This window comes from Argentina silus (genome assembly GCF_951799395.1).
Source record: "Argentina silus genome assembly, chromosome: 19".
Taxonomy (NCBI): Eukaryota; Metazoa; Chordata; class Actinopteri; order Argentiniformes; family Argentinidae; genus Argentina; species Argentina silus.
The window spans coordinates 7,663,906-7,686,247 of NC_139673.1; the positions used below are offsets into that span (position 1 = coordinate 7,663,906).

The 22,342-nt window shown below is 47.7% G+C and overlaps 1 protein-coding gene across 1 annotated transcript in view; it reads right to left on the reverse strand.

The window, feature by feature from the left end:
• Positions 1-21,766, reverse strand: part of iqgap1 (IQ motif containing GTPase activating protein 1) — a 31,383-nt gene extending 9,617 nt beyond the window's left edge. Inside the window, exons 1-19 of the mRNA XM_083691521.1 lie at positions 21,569-21,766; positions 19,883-19,985; positions 11,283-11,439; positions 10,961-11,038; positions 10,475-10,551; positions 9,664-9,731; positions 8,834-8,947; positions 8,373-8,551; positions 8,157-8,244; positions 7,874-8,037; positions 7,604-7,688; positions 7,291-7,454; positions 6,927-7,087; positions 6,482-6,606; positions 5,981-6,144; positions 1,120-1,210; positions 809-976; positions 526-668; positions 205-375 (exon numbers count right to left, since the gene is read on the reverse strand). Of these exons, the coding sequence (XP_083547647.1) occupies positions 205-375; positions 526-668; positions 809-976; positions 1,120-1,210; positions 5,981-6,144; positions 6,482-6,606; positions 6,927-7,087; positions 7,291-7,454; positions 7,604-7,688; positions 7,874-8,037; positions 8,157-8,244; positions 8,373-8,551; positions 8,834-8,947; positions 9,664-9,731; positions 10,475-10,551; positions 10,961-11,038; positions 11,283-11,439; positions 19,883-19,985; positions 21,569-21,614 (2,346 nt within the window). The 5' untranslated portion in view covers positions 21,615-21,766. The remainder of the gene's footprint in view (positions 1-204; positions 376-525; positions 669-808; positions 977-1,119; positions 1,211-5,980; positions 6,145-6,481; positions 6,607-6,926; positions 7,088-7,290; positions 7,455-7,603; positions 7,689-7,873; positions 8,038-8,156; positions 8,245-8,372; positions 8,552-8,833; positions 8,948-9,663; positions 9,732-10,474; positions 10,552-10,960; positions 11,039-11,282; positions 11,440-19,882; positions 19,986-21,568) is intronic.
• Positions 21,767-22,342: the final 576 nt, after the last annotated feature.

Here is a 22,342-nt window from a genome sequence, read left to right on the forward strand (position 1 = left end):
CTGGGGTTATTTTGAAAAGGCCAGGCAAACCCACAGATGGTGATATCATCTCCTCTAATTGCCTCCTGCTTTAAGGAGCACTGCAGTGCTGAGTGGATGACGGGTTTTCGACTGGGATAAGGATCAATTGCATTTAAGTAAATGGAGTTGACTCTAACCCAGCTAGAAACGTCTGCACGCACACACACAGGGTTTATACCGTACCTGTATACAGGTGATTGCCGGGTCTTGGGACTTCAGGAAGTCGACTCGCTCCTTCAGGCCTTTCCTCACCAGGTAGCCACGGCAACCCGCCTGCAGCTTGGCAATCAGGCTCTCATTGGCTCGCCACAGCTGATCCCGGTTATAGGCGGTGGTTACCCCGGAAACCACGGACTGATGGATAACAAAGACAACCAGTCACACGTGCACACTCACACATTGAAGCACAATGAAGACTGTGCATTCATGACTGGATGTCTATCTGTGCTAGGCTAGGCTAGCCTACCTGCATGTCTCTCTCTGTGCTAGGCTAGCCTACTATACCTGGATGTCTTCCTTGTTGAGCTGGCTGTTGTTCTGCAGAAAGCCCTCTGGCTCCACCCAGGTGCCCTCTCCAGTCTTGAGGTTGTAGTAGTAGTTGTGTCCTCCTTTCACCCAGTGCTTCATCCACTCACTGCCGTTATCACCTGGGCAACGAGCACAGACGCAGAGTCACATCACATGAACCACCATGTTCACATTGTCATTGATCTATCCATCCATCCCTCCCTCCCTCCCTCCCTCCCTCCCTCCAACATATCATCCACCATCCACTCTCCCCTCTCACCATCCTTCTTCTTGTCCTCTTTGATCTTGGCCAGGTCATCCTGGTACTTCTGGGCACACTCGGGGGTGACACCGTAGAGGCCGGCCCCAGGAGAGCGCAGGGCGGCCAGGGTCTGGGGCGCCTCGCCACTGTCCACAGCCTGGTTGATGGCCTGGATGGACTGGGAGACTACGCGGGGAGAAAAGAAAAGAGAACAGTTATGAGGAGAAGTCATTCAGAATCTCTGACAGAACCAGAAGGAAGAGAGTGGAACACCTAAATCCTTGCAGGATAGCTAGTGTGTCTTCCTCGTCAGTGAGAGAGATTCTTACATTGCATGGCCTCCTGGGTATCTTTGTTGGACATCAGTATGGCATCCTGGATCTCATCCAACCACAGCACAGCAGAGGAGTCCTGGGTCTCCTGAGACAGCACATTCACATGGTCAACATCATGTATGCACATACGCATGCTTGCACACACACACACACACTAAGTGTATGCACACTGTATACCTGCTCTTGCACATTCCTGCACCTGAGATTGAACTGTAACACACACACACACACACAATCTTGCCCAGAGGGCCTGGACAGCGCGGACACACGCATGTCTCCAGGACATTTACTGTAATTCTACTGAATGAGCACATGAGGGCGCTGTCTTCCTTCTGAATGAGACAGAGGCAGAACCAGATCAGCCTGAGACCACAGGTATCCCTAGAGGGTGTAATAGTTCTTCTACCATCGATACACATCCTACCGATCTAAGAGGGGACAAGAACCCCATACCTGTATCAAACAACACATCTGACGTTACAGCAGCAAAATAGCAGCAAGGATCTGCCTGCAGAGAAAGAACCCGTCAAGACTGCTGTCAAAATGCGATAAGTGTATGCAGTAACTTTAATTCCCTGTATTTGTTATTGACCCACATAGGACACCAAATTGGATTATCTAACTGAAACCATTTCAAAAACACTATCCCACATCAGCTCTGTGGCTGTGTAGTGTAGTGACACAGGACTATAGCCAGATGGCGCTCCCTCTCTCGCTGGGCGCTCCTGGCTGCATGCTGGGTCTGGTTTCCGGAGTGAGCAGAACTGGCAGCTAATTGGATAACAGGACAGGCCCCTCTTTGTGCCTCACCAACCCTGCCCCTCCCCCCTCCTGCCGTGTTTTGGGGGAGATGAGAGGGGGGGGCTGGGGACCGATAGCAAAATCAAGGTGTGGTTTCTTGAGCAAGGTGGGGTGGGGTGAGGTAATGGCTGCATTAGCAACACAGCTCTCAATCCCTCAGTAAGATTACCTTGTTTACCGTAAACAAGGAGTTAGGGCTAATTGATATTTGTATGTGAATCAATTGGGCAGCTGGCAGTGCCGGTGAGCAGGCGTGGTGCCAGGGAGGGCAGGGCACGGCAGAGGAGCAGCCAGGTGCATCTTAATATGGTTCAGCACATTTAACAAACACACTAACGGTAGTCAGACTAAGAGGAAGTGAAAGCAAGAGGGTTGTGTATTTCACCACTCCATCCGCCCTGCTGCGCTTCACTGCGATGTGGTCGCCTACGTGACCTGCTGCTGCTCCCCACGCTCCCCACAGTCAACTACGACCCGCTGCTGCTCCCCAGTCAACTACGTACAAGTCTGAGCTAGTGGCAACACATGCTTAATTAGTGTAACAAAAAACATGCCACTCTCACACTCACACACACACACACACACACACAATGAGTGGATCAGCTTCCCCCCCGAGTGTGTGAGACTGCAGAGACGCGGGCCGGCGGACCAACGCGCACACGCGCGCACACACATTTCAGTGATGACGTGAGCGATTAACTTAGCCTATTACTCAGGGTACCCAGACTGGACAGGACTTCCCACTGTTTGCTTAGAGCAGTCAAGCTGAACCCTCAGACCACATTACTGGCAGACTCGGGCTTCATCATCATCATTATCATCACCATCATCATGACTGTCTGACTGTCTGTGTGTGTATCTGACAACTGACTTATGCAACACCAGGCAATAGGGAAGACATCCAGTCTCACTAAATGGGATCCCAAATGTTATGTTCTGTGACTCAGCAAAAACCCTTTGGACTCTCTCATCACCTCCAAGCACACTACATAGTAGATCTGGGATCAGGACGGTATATGAGTCAATGTGTTACCCTGAGGTCATTCTCTTGCAGTACTGTAACTCCCATCTCCTCTCCATCTCCCTACTACCCCTCCTGCCTCTCCACTCCTCCCCCCCCCCTCCCCTGAAGCTGTGGAACACATGAGGAACATCAGTCCTTTGAACTCCAGCAGGAACTTCCTGTTTTAACCACTTCCTGTGCAATCTATGCCTGACCATCCATGAAGTCAACCCATGATGTGTGTGTGTGTGTGTGTGTACACACCAGATTACCAATGGTGTACATGTGCATCTGACTTGACTGAATTGGTCAATGGTAACACATGACTGAGGAGTCACCTCTGACGCCTGGGCTGTGATCAGCAGAGTCCAGGTCAAATCACAGAAGGGCTTTACAGTGAGAGGTACCCATCTGATGTAGTGGTCAGTTTTCTGCCCTTTTAAGGAAGTAAACGGGTAGCTCAACTGTAGCTTGTTATTTCCTATGCCTGTGAAAAGGATCGCCAGGGAAATAGCTTGCTTTCTTTGCTGTTTTTTTTTTTCTCTCTCTCCCCCCCTCCTTTAAAAGCTTGATTGGGAAATGAGGCTTGGCAACGGAACTAGCATCACATTCTCTCCCACAGCACGACAAGAGTACTCGAGATGTGACTGATGATTGTTGACGATTAAAACTGGCTGTGTGTGAGAGAGAGAGAGAGAGAGAGAGAGAAAGAGAGAGAGAGAGAGAGAGAGAGAGACAGAGAGACAGAGACAGAGAGACAGAGAGAGAGACAGAGAGAGAGACAGAGAGAGACAGAGAGAGAGAGAGAGAGAGAGAGACAGAGAGAGAGAGAGAGAGAGAGAGAGAGAGAGAGAGACAGAGAGAGAGAGACAGAGAGAGAGTGATGCCAAATGCTCTGAAATGTAACGTCGCAAAAGCTTATTTTCCTTCCTATCTATAAGGAGCGATAAGACAGAGGTCCAGAAATGGATCCAGTGTGGGACTTGTTCTGTTGACAGTTCCAAAAAGAGTGTACAGTGGAAAGAACAGATCATTTCATGGCTTTAGGCATTTGCCTGATACAAGCTCTCAACAGTTTCCGAATGGGGGTGATGACTTCTGCGTTGCTCTGTTCTACAGCTCTCCGACCACATCAAGTTAATCTGAAATGCTGAGTCTGTGGTAAACCATAGCCTGTTTGTGTCCTTTGACCCCACCTGCATAGAAGCCCTTTCAGTCCTTTTTCACCCTCAGCAGGAAACAGCCCAAATATAGTCCTCCACAGACATCAGTGGAGGCTGTATTACAACGAGCCCATTCTCTGATTTCTACCTCCACCAGCCTCCACTGAGTTACACATCATGTGAAACTATTGCACAGACATGCACGGACAAGAACCACACTTTCATCACCTCACCCAGGCACGATAACACAGACACTTTAGTCAAATACACTGGGTCCTAAATGGCGGGTTGTGGCTCCTTATCTAATCTATTTCCAAATAATAAGACATTGGCCTCTGAACTGTGAAGAGACAATATGGCCAGTTGTTAAGCAGTTTCAAAACTGTACACAACAACCTGGGCTATTTTAGTCATCGCTTTTGTTGTTAAATTGAAAGAGAACGGAGAGATCAAGAAAGGGGGAGGAGGGAAGGAGACAGTAAAAGATAAAAATGAGAGAGGGAGTTTGAGAGAGAGAAAGAGAACAATGAAAGAGTGCAGGAAAGAGAGGCATGAAAAAAGTGTGACAGGGACAGAAAGTGCCAAAAGAGACACACATGGAGAAAGAAAGAAAGAAAGAGGGAGAGAGCAAGGGAAAGAAAGAGAGAGAGAAAGAGGATAAAGAGTGTGAGAGAACGAGACAGACATAGACAGGAAGTGAGTGGGGGCAGCAGGAGCAGACAGGGGGCGTAGAGCAGAGCATGATCACACCATGACATCACTCGAGAGGAGAGGACTGGGGGAGTCATGTGGGGAGGAGAGGGCTGGTCACATGGAGCTGTGTCTCTCTCCCTCCCTCCCTCTCTCCCTCCCTCGGGGATGGTCCTTTCTGGAAAAGCCCTCTCACGCTGGCCAATGTCTAATAACAATAAGAACATCATGCTCCCTCCTTGAGCAGACACTGTCACCCTAAAACACTTAGTAAGTCTGCTTATAAACAGCTTAACTGTAACCAATTCATTCTTCACAGACAATATAATCATATGTATAAGAAGACCGTCAGATCAAGTGTCATGAAGACATAAACCTCAGTATATATGGCCCATATGGGAGTCCCAGTCCCAGCCCAGGTGTTGTCAGCACCCTGAATGCTGAATCCACCACCAATCACTAGCACATAGACTTAGCACTTATCAGACACGGTCTCAAGATTGGCTAGTCCTCAAGGTCCCACGTGTATCCTCTGAGCTGGTTAGAACTGCCTTTAGTCACAGAGCTCCTCGGGCCTGGAATGACCTGCAGGATACTCTAAGACTTGCTGCTTTAGTATCATTGGGACATTTGAGGAAGGATTCCTCAGTGGAGGAGTGTTCTTGTGATTGTTGTCTGTCCATTTTTTTTTTATTGCCATGTGTAAGTGTCCTTTTAAAATCTTGTAAATAATAGTGAGGGCACCCTTGAAAAAGAGACCTTGGTCTCAAAGGGACTCCCCTGAATAAATGGATAAATACAAAATAAAAAAACATAACAGCACCATCTAGACCCCCCTGAACCTCCTGTAACCAGTGCCAGACTGTACCTAGAGGTTGAACTGAGCGTACACAGTACCTCTCTGTGATACTTCCAGGATTCGTACGACAGGTAACTGTAGTCATGCTATGTTTGCATTCAGCGCTCCGTATTTGCATACAGGCCGTACAACATTGTGTCCTTGAATGCACCTCCTACATCCTGCAGGTGTATCCATTTCTAACCAAACACTTTTAATGAGACACCTGCCTGCGTGCGTGTGTGTGTGTGTGTGTGTGTGTGTGTGTGTGTGTGTGCCTGTGCATATGTGTGTGTGTGTGTGTGTGTGTGCGTGTGCCTGTGCATATGTGTGTGTGTGTGTGTGTACACTGGTCCTTACGTGTGCCTTCTCCCTTCGGGCCTCTAGCAGTTTGTCGTAGTAGTGCTGTGCCACTGAGGGGTCCACGTCTGTCAGCTTGGCTGCAGGGTGCTGCAGAGCTCCCAGTGTCTTTAATGGATCCCCCTCATCCAGAGCCTCATTAATCAGACCAATGGCCGCGATACCTAGACACACACACACACACACACACAAATTAAGTCAATAGGAAATCTAGACATAGGATAGAAAGATAAGAGGTCTGGTCGATACTTTGAAACCATGTGATCATAGTCTATCTAGGAATATTTACTCTATTCAAATACACTTATGTACTCAATTCAAATACACATTATCTTTTCTGAGAATCTATATCTCATGGTATAACTGGGATTAATCCAAGTATGACAGCACCTTATGTTGTCTTTCCCACACAATGACTGTCTCTCTGACTAGAACATCATTCTGAGGAACAATGTAGTGTGTGTGTGTGTGTGTGTGTGTGTGTGTGTGTGTGTCTCTCACGTTCGTGCTCCTCCTGTATGTTCAGGTTGACCTGGTCCACACAGGCTTGGATGTCGTTCCAGGTCAGATAGTCACTGCCCTCCTCCCTGCCGGCTGCCTTCAGACGCATCAGCTCCTCCATGTACCTGAGATCACATGGAGTCAGAGGGGATAGAGGAGTCAGGGGAGATACAGGAGTCAGAGGAGTTAGGAGTCAGAGGAGTTAGGAGTCAGAGGAGTTAGGAGTCCGAGGAGGGGGTAGAGGAGGGGTTAGGGGAGGAGTCAGAAGAGTTAGATGGTGCCAAACCTTTCATTCAGGGTTGAGGCCTGCAGATGTCTACTAATGACATATGGTAGACATATGATAACATTTCATAAAACCTTATGACACAGCATCTGTCTGTCTGTGTGTGTGTGTGTGTGTGTTTCTGTCTGTCCATCCGTATGTGTGTGTGTGTGTGTGTACCTCTGTGCGTATTCGTCCTCTACATTACTGAGTCCAGTAACAGAGCTGGCCAGTTGTCTCCACAAGGCGGAGCGGTCTCCTACGTCCAGCGCTCCGTTCATTAGAACTACAGATGACAGCATCTCCACGGCAACCAGCAGCTCTGGGTGAGACAGGGAACCCTGGGGAACACAGGCAGGAGATTAACCCAAGCAATACAGTACCAATGCATCAGATGGACAACACATAATTAGTGTGTGTGTGTGTGTGTGTGTCAGAGACACAGAGAGAGAGAATGAGAGAGAGAGAGAGAATGTGTGGGTGTGTGTCTATGGACGTGTGTTTGTATGTGTGTGTCCATGCCTGTGTGTGTGTGTGTGTGTACCTCTGGGCTCTGCTGCTGCAGGCTGGACAGCTCTCTCTGGTAGAGGTCGGCAGCGCTGGGGTAGACCTCGGGCAGCTGGGCATCGGGGTTCATCAGCTCTGCCACCGTGTTCTCTGGCACGCCCTCTCTGATGGCCGCATTGATCCTGTCCACCGCCTGCAACACTGAACACACAAACACCACAACAGAGACAGTGACCAAAGGTGTCGTCATGCCAGGTAGAATAAATCAAATCACACCCGAACAGACTTTCTGACATTATGTAGCCAAACAGTCAAGTGCAGGCTACACAGCCGGAGGAGATGCTGCTTACTCTTCCCGTAGCTTGCTGCATCCTCATTGGCTACGTCCACGCCACTCTGTAACTCTTCTTTGGTCAAGGCCTCCCCTGGAGAATTCTGGGAAGGAAAATGAAATGATGAAACAGGACAATATATACAAAATAAAATGAATACAATCATATGCATTGTATATTTTGAAATATACTGGGTATGCCTGTACATGCTTTATACTGTATGTGAGAGAATACATCAACTACAATGACGTTGTCTGTGGACAGCTCACACCTGTGACATCATCCTACCTGTTCTTTATTCTCGCGGTCAGCCATCAGCTGTTTCAGGTACCAGCCTTTGTTCTGGGCCTGGAGGTTGTGTAGGCCCAAAGCCTGGGAGCGGAGTGCTTCATACAGCCTGTCCTCGTCACCGCTCAGCAGGGCCTGCTCCGCCAAGCTCAGGGAGTTGGACACTGACGGACAGAGGAAGGATAATTAGGACATCTGAAGAACTACCACAGTCGCTCATCACAAGTAGAGTATTTAGCTGTGTGTGTGTGTGTGTGTGTGTGTGTGTGTGTGTGTTACTCACAGTTGACCTTGTTGACGTTGCCCTGGATCTCAGCCTGAGTGAGGAGCTCTTCGTATACGTCCCTCTCCGCTTCTGCGTTCTCTCCCAGCTACACCACCAGAAACACAGGGGTCAGCAACAGGACACCAGACCAACAGCTGGCTTCCACAGACAGACCCTGCAGCACGACTCCACACACAAACATGTACATATCTGGTACTACAGTAGACGTCGTACCCGTTTGCGTGAGCTGGCCACCTTCTCCCCCTTGGCGTTGTACAGCATGTCGTGGTAATGCTGGGCGGAGCCGGGGTCCAGCTGGAGCAGCATGGCGTTGGGGTTGTTCATGGCCGTCAGTGTGCCCTCGGGGACGCCGTGGTCGATGGCCTCGTTGATGGCGATCACGGCGGCGTGCACTGGGGACGGAGGGAGGGAGGAACTGGTCATTTTGGGGATATTGATGGATGCATACTGGCATTCCATTCAGCTAGACATTGAAATTCACACATGCATCACGAATGCTTGACACTTTCATAAACATACTGTGTACAGCTGACATTAATCATGTAATGTGCCACCAATCTATTAAATTGTGTTTAAAAGAGCAGTCAGAATCAACGCAACTGCACACTAAAAGCAATGTGGCCTTTATTTCCACCGCTTATTCCCGTTCCTTGTAATATCTGAGTCGTGCTCACATGCAGCCTCGTCCACCGAGAGCTCATTGGCCAGGATCCCGCCAATCTTGCTGAAGGCGGGCATCTGGATGCCATACTTCTCCAGCTCGCTCTTCATGTTGTTAATCTCCTCCTCTGAGAGATGGAAAGAAGAGAGAGAGAGAGAGAGAGAGAGAGAGAGAGAGGGCAAAGATTTGTGGAGGGGAGGGAAGGGAGACAGATATGGTTTGAGAATAGTTTGGCCATTAGGGACTGGAAGGGTGTCTATAGTAGTTTGTGCAACTAGGGGTAGAAGAACTACTGTAGTTCTCCAGGGCTAGGGTGGATAGGATGGACTAACAAACTCATGAGAGAGGGGGGGGGGGGGGGGGGGCTGGGCCTGAGGTAACTGATTGTTCCTGGCCTGTGTGTGATAAATATATTCCCGGCTCTCGGCTTGGCAGGCAGAGCAGAGCGGGGTAGGATCACAAACGACAGGAAACACTCACATAATCACCAATGACTTTCACATTGCTGGTAGCTTCAGAGTAGCGCCTGGTGAAAGCCCCTCCCCTTCCCCTCCCCTTCCAACCCTGCTCTGCTCTGGGACTCACACAAGAGGCCAAACAGGAGGCCTTTTTAATGCTCTCAGTTTGGTGACTAAACTCACAGGCTGGAAAAAACCCTTTTTTTTTTTCTTCTTCTTTCTACTTCTTGTGAACTGTGTCAGCGGAACGCTATTGGTGTGCTGTCATCTCCCTTTCTGGTATTTGCAGTGCAGCTAGCTACTGTACAGCAGTCAGTTGAAAATGACTAAAGTGAGATGACCTTGACACACACACACACACACACACACACACACACACACACACCTGTGAAGTCCACTTTGCCATACAGATCCTGGATCTGTGGGGCTAGGCCAAGTTTGAACAGGTACAGGCTGTGAAGAGAGAGAGGGGAGGGAGGGAGGGAGGGAGGGAGGGAAGAGAACAAGGAGAGGTGGTTACACAGGAACAACGGCCAGGAAAAAACAGTCGTTTCCACAGGACAACTGACAGCCTTTTATAAGTCTGGGATAGCAGCCATCACTACAGCAAAGGTAGCAACAACACACACCCACTACGTTGTACTGTAACTTCTATGGCTTTTCGCTTAACACCGCCTATAAACATGTTTTCTGTAGCAGTGTTCTGGCATCTGTAGACCCCTGGGGGAGGGAGCCAGGAGGCCTTATTAAAGGGAAGAAACAGCCAGCTACACACACACGGTTCACCTCGTAAACATGTTAATACACGTGCCGAACAAACGTGGATTTTCACTTTCACTACACGTTCAACTTCACATATCAGAGATACACATTCCGGCAGACAAAAGGTCTGTGATTACTTCTTTATTTGTTTACATGTTTTGTGTGTGCGTGTGTGTGTGTGTGTGTGTGTGTGAGAGAGAGAGATCAGTGCAAATAGTGAGGAGGTAAGGGTTGCAGTATGACACCGAGTTCCGTCTCAACTAAGCACACACTAATGCAGATCAGGGTGGGGTTCAACGAGATGTGTAATAGGACTGTGACTCATAAGTAATAGTACCTTAGGAAAATGAATGTGATGTCAAAATAGTTAATCTCAGGACATTCTACTGCAATGTTGTATGTGTGTGTGTGTGTGTGTGTGTGTGTGTGTGTACCTGAGAGCGTGTATACAGTAGATGCAGCGGGGCATGTTCTTCCTGTCATAGATGTCTGTGGTCTCGGGGTAGAAGATCTGAGGACAGAGAGACAACAGGAATACTGGAGTCAGTCAGTCAGTCTGGGCTTGGACGAGACGCGGGTCGTGCTCAATACGCACCTGATATCAAAGTAATAATACTAATAAATTAATGACTATTAATAAATACACTTTTTTTAAAGCAACTTACTAGACACCCAAAGCGCTCACATTGTAAAGGGGGGGGGGTGGGGGGGGGGTGACAGTGCTGTAATAGAGACTGGGTGTGGGATACAGGCCCCGTCTTGTAAACAGGAGTGGTCCAGGATGGTAAAGCAAAATTGGGGATTATGACACAACAGTGAAGCTGTCCTCCCCTGGCTGTGTCATTGAGCGTGGATCAGGTGATCATCGCATGTTAGAGCTCTGTTGTGTGTGTGTGTGTGTGTCCTGTATGCCCACTCACCTTTGGAAGGCCCTTCTCTGTCATGGCGTTGAGCCACTGGATGACATTGTCTGTGTGTCTGAAATGGAGCCCTGTGGCCTGCAGGGAAGAATCACCAACTGTCAGTTATATTACACAAACGTTTATTCCTTCCTCATTGAGTAAACCAAGCCTGGTGCAGATAGACAGTAACCTGGGGCTCTATTCAATCAAAAGCTGTCCCCAGGTTTCCTCTTTTGTTCGAATCCTAACATTCATTCTTGGCTCACGGTGTAAAGATGATGTTAGCGTGTAGTATTGCGTGCGTTTATCATGTGCTTGTCACGTTTGTCACTGGCATCACCTTGTAGCGTGTTTGCTCGCGGTCGTAAATCTTTTTGACGGAGACGGTGCGCGGGGCGAAGAAGTTGCCCAGTTTGGCCAGGTACACGCCGTTCCTGAGCCCCTCCTCCAGCTCAGTGGTGGGTGGCAGCTCCTCATCCAGACACGCCTCCATCCACCTGCACACCAGGAGAGAGGAGAGAGATTATAAAAACACACATACAAGAGAGATGTGATACTGTGGCAGAGCTGAGGAGAAACATACAAGCCTCTTCCACACAAACCTGCATCCACACATGAACTGAGAGAATATATCCCACACACACACACACACACACACACACACACACACACACACACACACACACACACACACACACACACACACACACACACACACACACACACACACACACACACACGGTGACCAATACATAAACCATTCTTCTTAACACACCTTGAATGAATACAAGAGTGAAACAGCCAGTGACATTACACTGTGAGGGGTTGAGTAATAACAACAGTAGGACCAACAACTGATACTTTCACCTCCTAGGGAACGCAACACCCTAGTAACTAAGGGCAACAGGAAAGAAGAATAGCCCTCTCAGAGACTGTGGAGGGGTGAGGAGGGGAAGGAGAGGTGAGCTGGAGTTGAGCTGGGACTGGGTTCACCGAGTATCAAATTCAGCAACAAACACTTGAGAAACATACAGTAATTCTTATTCTGTCACCAAACTTGTTTAAGTTTATAGTGTGTGTTGGAGGGTGGTTACTCAAAGGAATAAATGATGATGTGTGTTTGTGTGCGTGCGTGCGTATCATGTGATGCAAAACAGATTTCTGCGCAAGAAGACAATAAAGTAGAATCTAATCTAATCTAGTCTATTTATCACAATGATACACAATAGGCCTTGAATGGGTCTGACGGGGGGGGGGGGAACCCAGATCTGTCCCACTTCTTGAGATCTCACAATGGCCCTTTGGCCCGTCGGGGGAAGGGATTTCAACAACGGGACAGATTTGGGTTTTCCCCTCTTCAGTGTTGGATATCATAAAGATATCATGGGGTCTGAATAGCACCATGGGAGAACAGACCTGTCAATCAAACACACCAACACTTAAACATGACCTCGTCTAATATGCCAGCATTACTCCTGTCCCGCGTGACCTTTCAACTCCCTTAGGTCAGATGAGAAGTCAACATTCCTCCTGTGTGTCTGTGTTAACCCTGGGCCACTGGGAAGCCATGCTGAGGTATCACACTGGGAATGGATGAATTCCACTAAATCAACCAGTTAACTCCTCTAGTAACCATACCAGTAAGCATTATAGAGTCCAACCAGAAGAGAAACATTACCAATCTCAGTAGCTATCCGCACAATTGACCCAGTAACCCTCCCCGTATAAGCCTCCAGTATTAGCCTCCCAGTAAAACTACCAGTTAGCAAACATTCCGGTCTCTATTCCACTAATCATACCAGCTACCTCCCCTTATGACAATCAGAGATAAACTGATGTGAAGTGATGCCTTCTACAAATCCATATAGGCCTAGAGCACAGTTTCCCCGCAAATATACAGTGTTTGTGTATGTTTTTTTGTGTGTGTTTTTTGTGTGTGTGTGTGTCACCTGTACTTGATGACGCAGTAGCCTTAAGTATGTGTTTTCTGTTATGAAAGCCATATTATCATTGGCTATAAGGCAGATAGGCTATAGAGGACACGCAGCGATGCCAAACACAGCCTTCTGAGGAGAGCAAACACTCTCTCCCTCTCCTAAGACAGCATGCACGCCTACTCTCTAGCAACTTTGGCCTTGTAACTGGGATACAACAGGGTTAACCAACTACATCCTGAGTCAAAAGACACCACACACACACACACACACACACACACACACACACACACACACACACACACACACACACACACACACACACACACACACACACACACACACACACACACACACACACACACACACACACCAGCTGAAACAACTCCCCTCCCAGGAAGTCATGACACAGGGGCTCCAAACACAGGCCCCCCATTTAGACCAGCTTGGCCAGCCCCGGGGCACCGAGGCTGGGGTGGGCTGGAGAGGAACAACCCCCTCCTTTCATTCTGGCCCAGAGGCAGTGAAAGGCTCCATAAAAGGTCCCGTACTAATGACTCTATTATCAGGGCGACACACCCAGCCCAGCCCAGCACAAACACAGCCCCACCCTCCTCCCTGACACCACCGCTCTGAATGAATGGAATTCTAGAATGGTGACAATCAAATTGATGCCAAGAGAAATGTCAGCCGTCATTGCTAACAAGCCAGTCTGAGATAATAAATCGACCTCAAATATGAGAGTGTTGTATGGAATGCACAGGTAAGACGTTGGCTGGCCTATAATGGGAACGCTGTGTGCTTTACCAGTACATCAACATGTTAGGTATTAGCTTAGCTTGTGTAGCATGTACCAGCTCTAACTGGATTCTATATCAGCGGAGGCTGGTGGAGGTAGAAATCCGAGGACGGGGTCATTGTAATGCATGGGACGGAATGAGGAATGGTATCAAACACACATATGATACCATTCCTCATTCCATTCCATGCATTACAATGAGCCCATCCTCGGATTTCTACCTCCACCAGCCTTCCCGGCACTCCACACAGTGTTAGTGAAGAAACTGTCAGTAGCACTCGTATAATCTCAGCTATCATGGTTTGAGAGGGCGATGAGTTGCTTCAGGTCTGAGGGAAGGCTAGCTAGCTAGCTAGCTAGAACTAGCTGATCTACTACACTTAGTCAGACGTGTGACAGTGTCCAGTCCGGTCTGCAAAACACTTCCTGTTGGCATACCACAGGAAGCCTCAGACAGCGGAGAGGTTAGAGGTCAGTCCAATAGGAAGGGGCTTCAACCTGACCACTGTCTCCTCAGGAAGAGATACACAGACGTCCCTCTCCCTCGCTGCACACTCCTGATCTGCATGTGCTTGATACCATTCCTCATTCCACGCATTACAATGGGCCCGTCCTCTCATTTCAACCTCCACCAGCCTCCCCTGGAACAAACCTTTGGGTGTGAGAGAGAGAGAGAGAGAGAGCGAAGCTGAGCTAAACAACTGTATTGTTGTGGGTCACATTGCCTGGGGGGTTTTCCCAACAGTAGTCATGTTGGACCCTTTAGTTGTGACTGTGGAGAAGAAAGAGGATCCCATGAGTGTCCTCACTGAGCACCCCACTCCCCCAGCTTCCCCCCCCGCCTCTCCCAGGGCTCCCCCTGAGCCGCAGACCACAAACACACACTTCCTGTCCCACACATGGAGGTTCCTGTTCACTTCCTGTTCCAAAACACAATGAGGGTGATACCCCCATCCAGTCATAACAGGCACAGGCTATGGGCCCCGTTCCAATATTCTACATGTTATCTGCTGGGGGTCCCGTTCCAAAATTTTACATGTGATCTGCTCTGATTTAAGGTAGGAGAATGGAACATGGGAGCGATTCAAGGGATAGCAAAGATGGAACTTTTTTTTTATGACAAAGGCTCTAGATTAACATACCAGCTTAAATAAAAGTTAAATACAACACAAATATGATGTTTTGAGACAGGGCTTTGGTGTAAGAGCAGAAAGAGAGGGGGAAGGACACAGAGACAAGGAGTCTCACAACGTGGACTATTCACACTGGCGTGAGAGGTGGAGTCGTGCCACTGCCTTCCCACACAATGTCAAGTCTGTGTTGCTTTGCGTGAGTGTGTGTGTGTGTGTGTGTGTGTGTGTGTGGACGCGTATATTTATACAAGGCTGAGAAGGAAAGGTCAATGTGTAGTGTGCTTTATCTGGATACAGCACAATGTTGAGGGGTAGAAACACTTCTCTTTATTAACTCAAGTTCTCTCACACACAGACAAACAGACAGACAGACAGACAGACAGACAGACAGACAGACAGACAGACAGACAGACAGACAGAGAGAGAGAGAGAGAGACAGACAGAGCTGGTGTCTGATTATAACAGGAGCCTGGAGAGAAAGGGACAGTGTGTGGATCCGACCAAGTGGAAGTGAGTGGAAGAGACACTATCAGGTTACGCTACAATTATGGACACAACATTTAATTATACATTCTCCTCCGTATCTGTAGAGAGACACAACATACACTCTGAACACTATTGTTAGTGAACTCACACACAGGACAGAACACGTAGAGAGAGAGAGAGAGAGAGAACAAGAGAGAGGGGAGAGGGAGGAAGAGAATGAGAGCCAAATAGTCCATTACATGCTTTACTGCAACACTGGAATCCTGCACTGACTGACCTCTCCCCAGTCTCACACACACACACACACACACACACACACACATACATACACACTCAGAGGAGAAGCTGATCCACTCATCACGTACGTGTGTGTGTGTGTGTGTGTGTGTGTGTTGGGGGAACTAAATCACAGAAACGAGCCAATTGAATACAGTGAAAAAGTGCTGATTCAGTAGGGAAATGACAGTAATGGAACATGACTCAGACATGGCTAGTCTTTCATCTTGTGGTTCGTGAATAACAAGGTGAGAAACTGCATAGCCACAAACAGGGTGAATAGACTGGGCCTGCTGATCAAGCAAGAGGAAGGACAGTCAGTTCAGTCACATGAAACCGTTAACCCCAAACTTCACAAAGCATGGCAGACAGACTCTCTCTCCCTCACTCTCAGCTGCCCTTTCTTATCAGCACCATCTATTCATCCAGTGTTGGTGTTTACCTAGAACTGATATCTAAACTGGAAGGGTAACTTCTAGAGTCTGGTTTCACAGGCAGGTGGGTGAGCGGGCAGACAGCTGTGTTTCAGTAGGGCACGACAGACAACCTAGTGACAGACTGAGTGTGTTTCTCTCTGTGCTTCTACTGGCCTTTCACTATTAACAGTACTGCTTTCACTGCCGTCACCTAGCAACACACGACACTCACACAGGTAGTCAACAGACGCCAAGCCACTACAAGGTCAAAGTTTACAGGCCAATCAAAAAGGACTTTGACGATTATGGGCATATTGTTGCGATAATACCTCTCCTCTGGTGACTGTTATCACTGTCCAATGACTGCTTCCCTCTGCTCTGTAGAACAGCAACAGGGGAGGCTGGCAGAGGAAGACATCGGAGGACGCGCTCATTGTAATGCATGGAATGGGATGAGGAATGGTATCATACCATTCCTTATTCCGTTTCATGCATTACAATGAGCCCGTCCTGCGATTTATACCTCTGCCAGCCTCCACTGAGGAGAAGAGCGCCTGGAAATGAGTTGAAACAGGAAATTACTAGAAAATGGCCTTTAAGGGGGAACTGGGCTGACTATGCAGGCTGCAGGGGGAGGGGTTTAAGACACAGTGAAGTACTCCCTTAATGGTGAGATACACTTCTTATTTACAGCCTTTGTTACCCACAGCATGTTCTGATGTAAGCCTCTCATGTCTCCGACTGGGGTTCCATAAAGCATAGAGGAAGGGGAGGCAGGGGGAGAGAGAGAGAGAGAGAGGGAGTGAGGGAGAGAGACAGCAAAAAAGAGAGGGAGGGAGGGGGAGGGGGAGAATGTGAGAGAGGGAGGGAGGGAAGGAGGGAGGGAGAGAAATAAAGAGAGAATCTCACTGTAGAAAATGCAGGCCAAAACACAGTCACCCTGTCAGTCTCTCTCTTCATTGCAACACTGCCACATCTCCCCTTTCATTCTCCTCTACATACCTCTAGTGTCACAGACAAGGACCTCTGACCCCATCTACACACACACCTTCACAAACCAGACAATGGATACGGGATTACTCAGACGTTTGTTTTCACTGACTAATGTTCTAACACACGCACACGCACACACACACCTTTCTCAGGTGTCATACTGCGGATGACCTAACCAGGTTGGCTTGCCAGCAGTACCTGTGCATCTCTGTCAACAGCAGCAGCAGTAAGGGAATCTGGGGAGGAATCTGGCCTCTCAAGAGTTATGGGAGGGTGTGGTGGTAGATAGAACTGCAGCTGGAGTGTGTGTGTGTGTGTGTGTGTATGTGTGTGTCGAGAGAGAGAGTGTGTGTGTGTGTATGTGTACTCTCCTCTCTGCTGTAACAAGACCAGTTCTATGAATGCGCACCAGGCACCACCTCACCACACCGCAGGGGAGGATGAATACCAGGAATAGCAGCAGCTTCAGAGCAACAACAACACACTGCTACAAGGCCGTAAATAATGTACGGTCTGAGAGTTCTCATTGGAGGGCAGGGGACGGGGGAGAGAAGATGATTTAGAACAACCTCATTGGTTGTACGTTCATCTCCTCTGTTGAGTCCAGTTACAGAACCTCCCAGAGACACACATTACTGTATCACCAAAACTATCATTTACCCCTCAGGAGGGTAAACAAAGAGCTCCTCCACAATTACTGCTAAAACTGTGCGAGGGCTTGCATACATACCGTCACCGTCACAAGGACACACTTAAAATAAGGAGTCAGCTGAGGGTGACGGGGGAGGGGGGTTCTTAGAGCCAGGGGTGATATCCTCACCTTTCTCAAGGGAGGTCACTGAAAAATGAGCTCATTGTCATCATGGAATTCAACTACACACTTACCAGTAGGTCAAACCTATCATAGGCTCCTATGACATGTCTAGTGTCATGTTATCATAGCATCTGCACACTTGACTGACATCATGCGTAGGGTTAATGAGGTGTGCAGACCAGCTGGAATGGTGCTTGTGTGCTGTTTGATAGGCCCAGAGGTGTTGAGAGATCTCATCTGATTAGATACGAGAGAGAGAGAAAGCTCAGCCAGCCCCGAACGGGAATCAATAAGCATTCAACGAAACATGTTACACTGCATTCCCTCCCCCCACACTGTCAAGACTCAACTAGCCATTGCACAGCATGGAAATAGGATTGATAACATGCCTCATTTGCATTTCATAGCAGAGAGAGACATCGAGCATCAACTCAACAGTATTTCACAGGCCTTCTACGCTCGACTCACATGACACTCTCACTCACAATCACCCACGCACACACCTTTGAGAAGCATTCCCGTCATACCATACATCCATGAGAACACGTTTCCCCCCCCCTGCTCCACCACCATACATGACGGGCCTTTAAATACCTCAGAAAACTAGATCACTGCCACCGCAACATAAAACACCTCCAGCGTCACAGAAATGTTCAGGCCTTGTTTAGTCTAACCAGCCATGAAGTGGCTCAGAGAGTGATGTGGGGACTGTGGGCACAGCTCACCGCTGGCTGGCGAGACGAGGGAGAGGAGAGGAGGACAGGGGTAGGAGAGAGGGAGAGGGAGAGATGGAGAGGAGGGCTGGAGAGAGGGAGAAGAGGACAGGAGTAGGAGAGAGGGAGAGGAGAGCAGGGCTGGAGCAGGAGAGAGGGAGAGGGGGACTGGGGCAGAAGAGAGGGAGAGGAGAGGGGGACTGGAACAAGAGAGAGGGAGAAGAGAAAAGGTGAGAGGGATAGGGGGAAACAGAGAGAGGGCGGAGGGGGGACACTAAGCTTAACTGAGCTTTGTTTGTATTTGAAGCACACATACAGCACCACAAAATGCAAACACTCCTACCGGAACCTGTTGCTATGACAACCGCGGGTTTCTGTGGCAACAGAGGGAGATACTGAAATCAACAGGGACTGAGTCACTTCCTGCCTCACTCTCTCCTTCCTCTTCTGAGGGCGCAAGTCCACTGAGGGGGCCTAAGATACACACTGTGTGTGTGTGTGTGCAAGAACTTCTATGTAACTTTTAAGTTACAAATATCAACATGTTACTGTGTATTCAGGTGGTAGACTGGCACCAGGAAGCTCACAGGTAATCACGCACATGCACACGCGCACGCGCGCGCACACACACACACCTTAAAATTATCTCATTTTCATGCTGAACTCTGAGGCATAGATGCCATGCCTGTCAACAACAACAAGACTTTTCCATTTCCCAGTCGTGGCTTACTGTAAACTAAAAGTGTAAAGGTGCTTTCCTCTGTAACACAATGCTATTCTTAGCTGTGCATTGTTCATCTCAATAGACTCAAATGTGAGAATTCCAACCAGACATTCTAACAATCACAGAATGTCAATGTAATGGTGACAACAAGGAAGTCTGATAGCTGAGTTCACCTCAGGTTGTGACACACACACCATAGATTACAACAACCACCATTGCAATAGCTGGATCCATGCAATACTGGAGATAGAGATATCAGGAGAGGCTGGTGGAGGTAGAAATCGAAGGACGGTCTCATTGTAATGCATGGATTGGAATGAGGAATGTTCCCCATCATCCCCTGATACAGACACAAGGGGACCTTCCTTATCTGGCCCTGATTACTAGAAACACTGTACTCACAGACATAGTAGGTGTGAATCCACAGCACCCTATTTCCATACTCCTCTCCACACAGACTGTGGTGAGAGACATTTGTGTGCCTCTCTCTCAGGTGACCAGGTCTGTAGGGAGGCTGGTCACAGATAGTTTAGCCTCTTGCACACACACACACACACACACACACACACACACACACACACACACACACACACACACACACACACACACACACACACACACACACACACACACAGTGAGGCTCCCATCTTACCGTTTGGCCTCCTCCAGGTGACACAGGTATTCGTAGGCCATGTTCTGCTGCCTCCTCTCGTCCATCTCCTCAGCCGTGAGCCGCTCCACTCCATCCAGGACAGCTGCAACACACACACACACAGTTAATACTTATACTAGCACTAAAAGCACAATACACACATTATTTACAACACATACACACACAGACATGCACAGACAGACACACACACAGAACAGGGAAGATCAGAAAACCGTGCAGTAATAAACAAATAAAGAAACTTCCCTGCGAATCAATAAACAGATGCTGTGGCATTACACCTCTCATTTGGGTATAGGGGTAAAGACTTCACTCCAAAGTTCACAGAGCAATTAGGTGCTCTGAACATATGAAATGCCATTGGACTTTTAAGACCCCCCTCAGTGCCAAAATGAGCATGTTTGATCAATGCATAGGTATTCTTTCATTTATAGGGTTAATTAGCTGAGCTCACAGTGAGCTTCTCCAAGTGCTGCTCAGTTCTCTCAGAGGGAGATTGTATAACTTGGCTTGTGTTCCAGCCCCTGTGGCTTCCTCTAGAACTCTGAGAGTTGTACATATTGAGATGATTCATTACTGTAGGGTCGACTGAAACTGATGAGGAAGGCCAACTCCACTCTAGCCACTCCACTGTCTGTAAATGGATGCCAGTGTTGTTTAAATATCTCCAGAGACTGTTTAACATTTGATTTCTGGAAAATTACGTGTTGTATCACTTCAAGAACTTCCAGAAAAAAAACACCTTCCATGGAACCAGCATAAATCGCAAGAGAACTTTACGGCCTACGGCGAGAGAAAAACAACATAATGTTTATTGACAAACAGTTCACGGCTGTAGCTAAACTGAAAACTTACACCGCAAACAGGGTAATGTTGCCAAAAATATATATTTTAGTAAGAAGCGGGCATGGGAGGCGGCAAAGGACCGGAGAGCGCGCATTACAAGGCAGGCGCGCTCTCTCTCTCTCTAGATCATTATAGAATGGAAAATGAAAAAAGGTCATAAATATATGTCTGTGAAGTTACTTCTTTTATTCTGGAACTTTAGTTACTGCCAAGAAATACAGGACTGAAGGGCCTCTCATCATATCATATAAGAAACCTAATTACAGAAAGGTTGCTTACAGCCAATATATCTATCCTGTGAATTTGTTATACCATAAATATCAATGGCTATAACTTCTCCTGAGTAAGTGCAATGGTGAGGTTTTACCAGATACAATGCATGCAAACCTATTTAGATTCACATAAAGATATGAATATGCTTAATTAGGTAATCACATCGAAACTATTACCCACTTACTGGACTGGATTCGCAATACGATAAACTGTTTTACTCTTTCTCTGAAACATGCACCCATGTAGGTTGTGATAACATGAACGCTGTTAAATAGTGAAATAAAGTTGAAACATTGAGTTTATGATCATCATGTCGATTAATATGCGGAAGTCAGTGGCAACCACGCTGTCAAAATTCAAGCCATATGCAAAGAATTCATGGATAGCTTACTAAAACCTTTACATGATATTTATGATATAGGCAAAATGTATAGATTATTTCGAGACACTAAACTGATTGTAAACCTGCAAACAGAGGTGAAAAATTACGCCCATTACGCCTACATGGCAACTCAAGGTGAGCAAGAAAAAAAGTTTGCTGCTACTTACACCCATATCTCGGCCGATTCCCGTCTGACTCGTCTGAAGTTGACATCCTCTCTGAAAAAGTATTATAATCCCCACTCCCCGGTTAGACTTGGTAAAGTTAGAGTTGCGTTGATTCAGTCTCGTTCACTTCTTTTGCGGGCTACGGGGCTAAAATTTCGGGAAGGCTCTCTCGGCCCCCTTGTTCCTCCAATGCACAGGCTAGGCTGAGACTTTTTTCTTCTTCAAAACTCACTGATGTCACTGGGTGTGTTCCTTCCTAAATCCTAAAGTATGCGTTCCAGGAAACACCCATCAGCAGCCTCTCGCCGAAACTGCAGGCGCAGCGCCCTCTGGTGGGCAATGGGGGCGGGTGACCGATACGCGAGTGTGGGTGTGGCCAGTGCAGGCTTCTATTCCAAACAAGCAGTAACACAGCCTTTTAAACTAGACAAATAACCTTTTTTTTTTTTTATCTAGACTTTAATGAGTTAATGAAGCAAGTGTCTTCATGCTTGGCTGCAAAAGCCTTACCCATACACCAGCCCAATAAGATGAACACTCTTGAGACTCATACTGCCTGTACCCGCACAGTGCCTTCGGAAAGTACTCAGACCCCTTCACTTTTTCCACTTTTTCCACATTTTGTTGTGTTATAGACTCAATTTAAAATGGATTAAATTAAAATAATTTGCCACACAGTGTGTAATTGATTCCTATGCAAATCAGAGACCCTATAAAAACAAAGATATTAATCCATAATTACATTAACTATTATCCTTCCATTAAGATGGACTC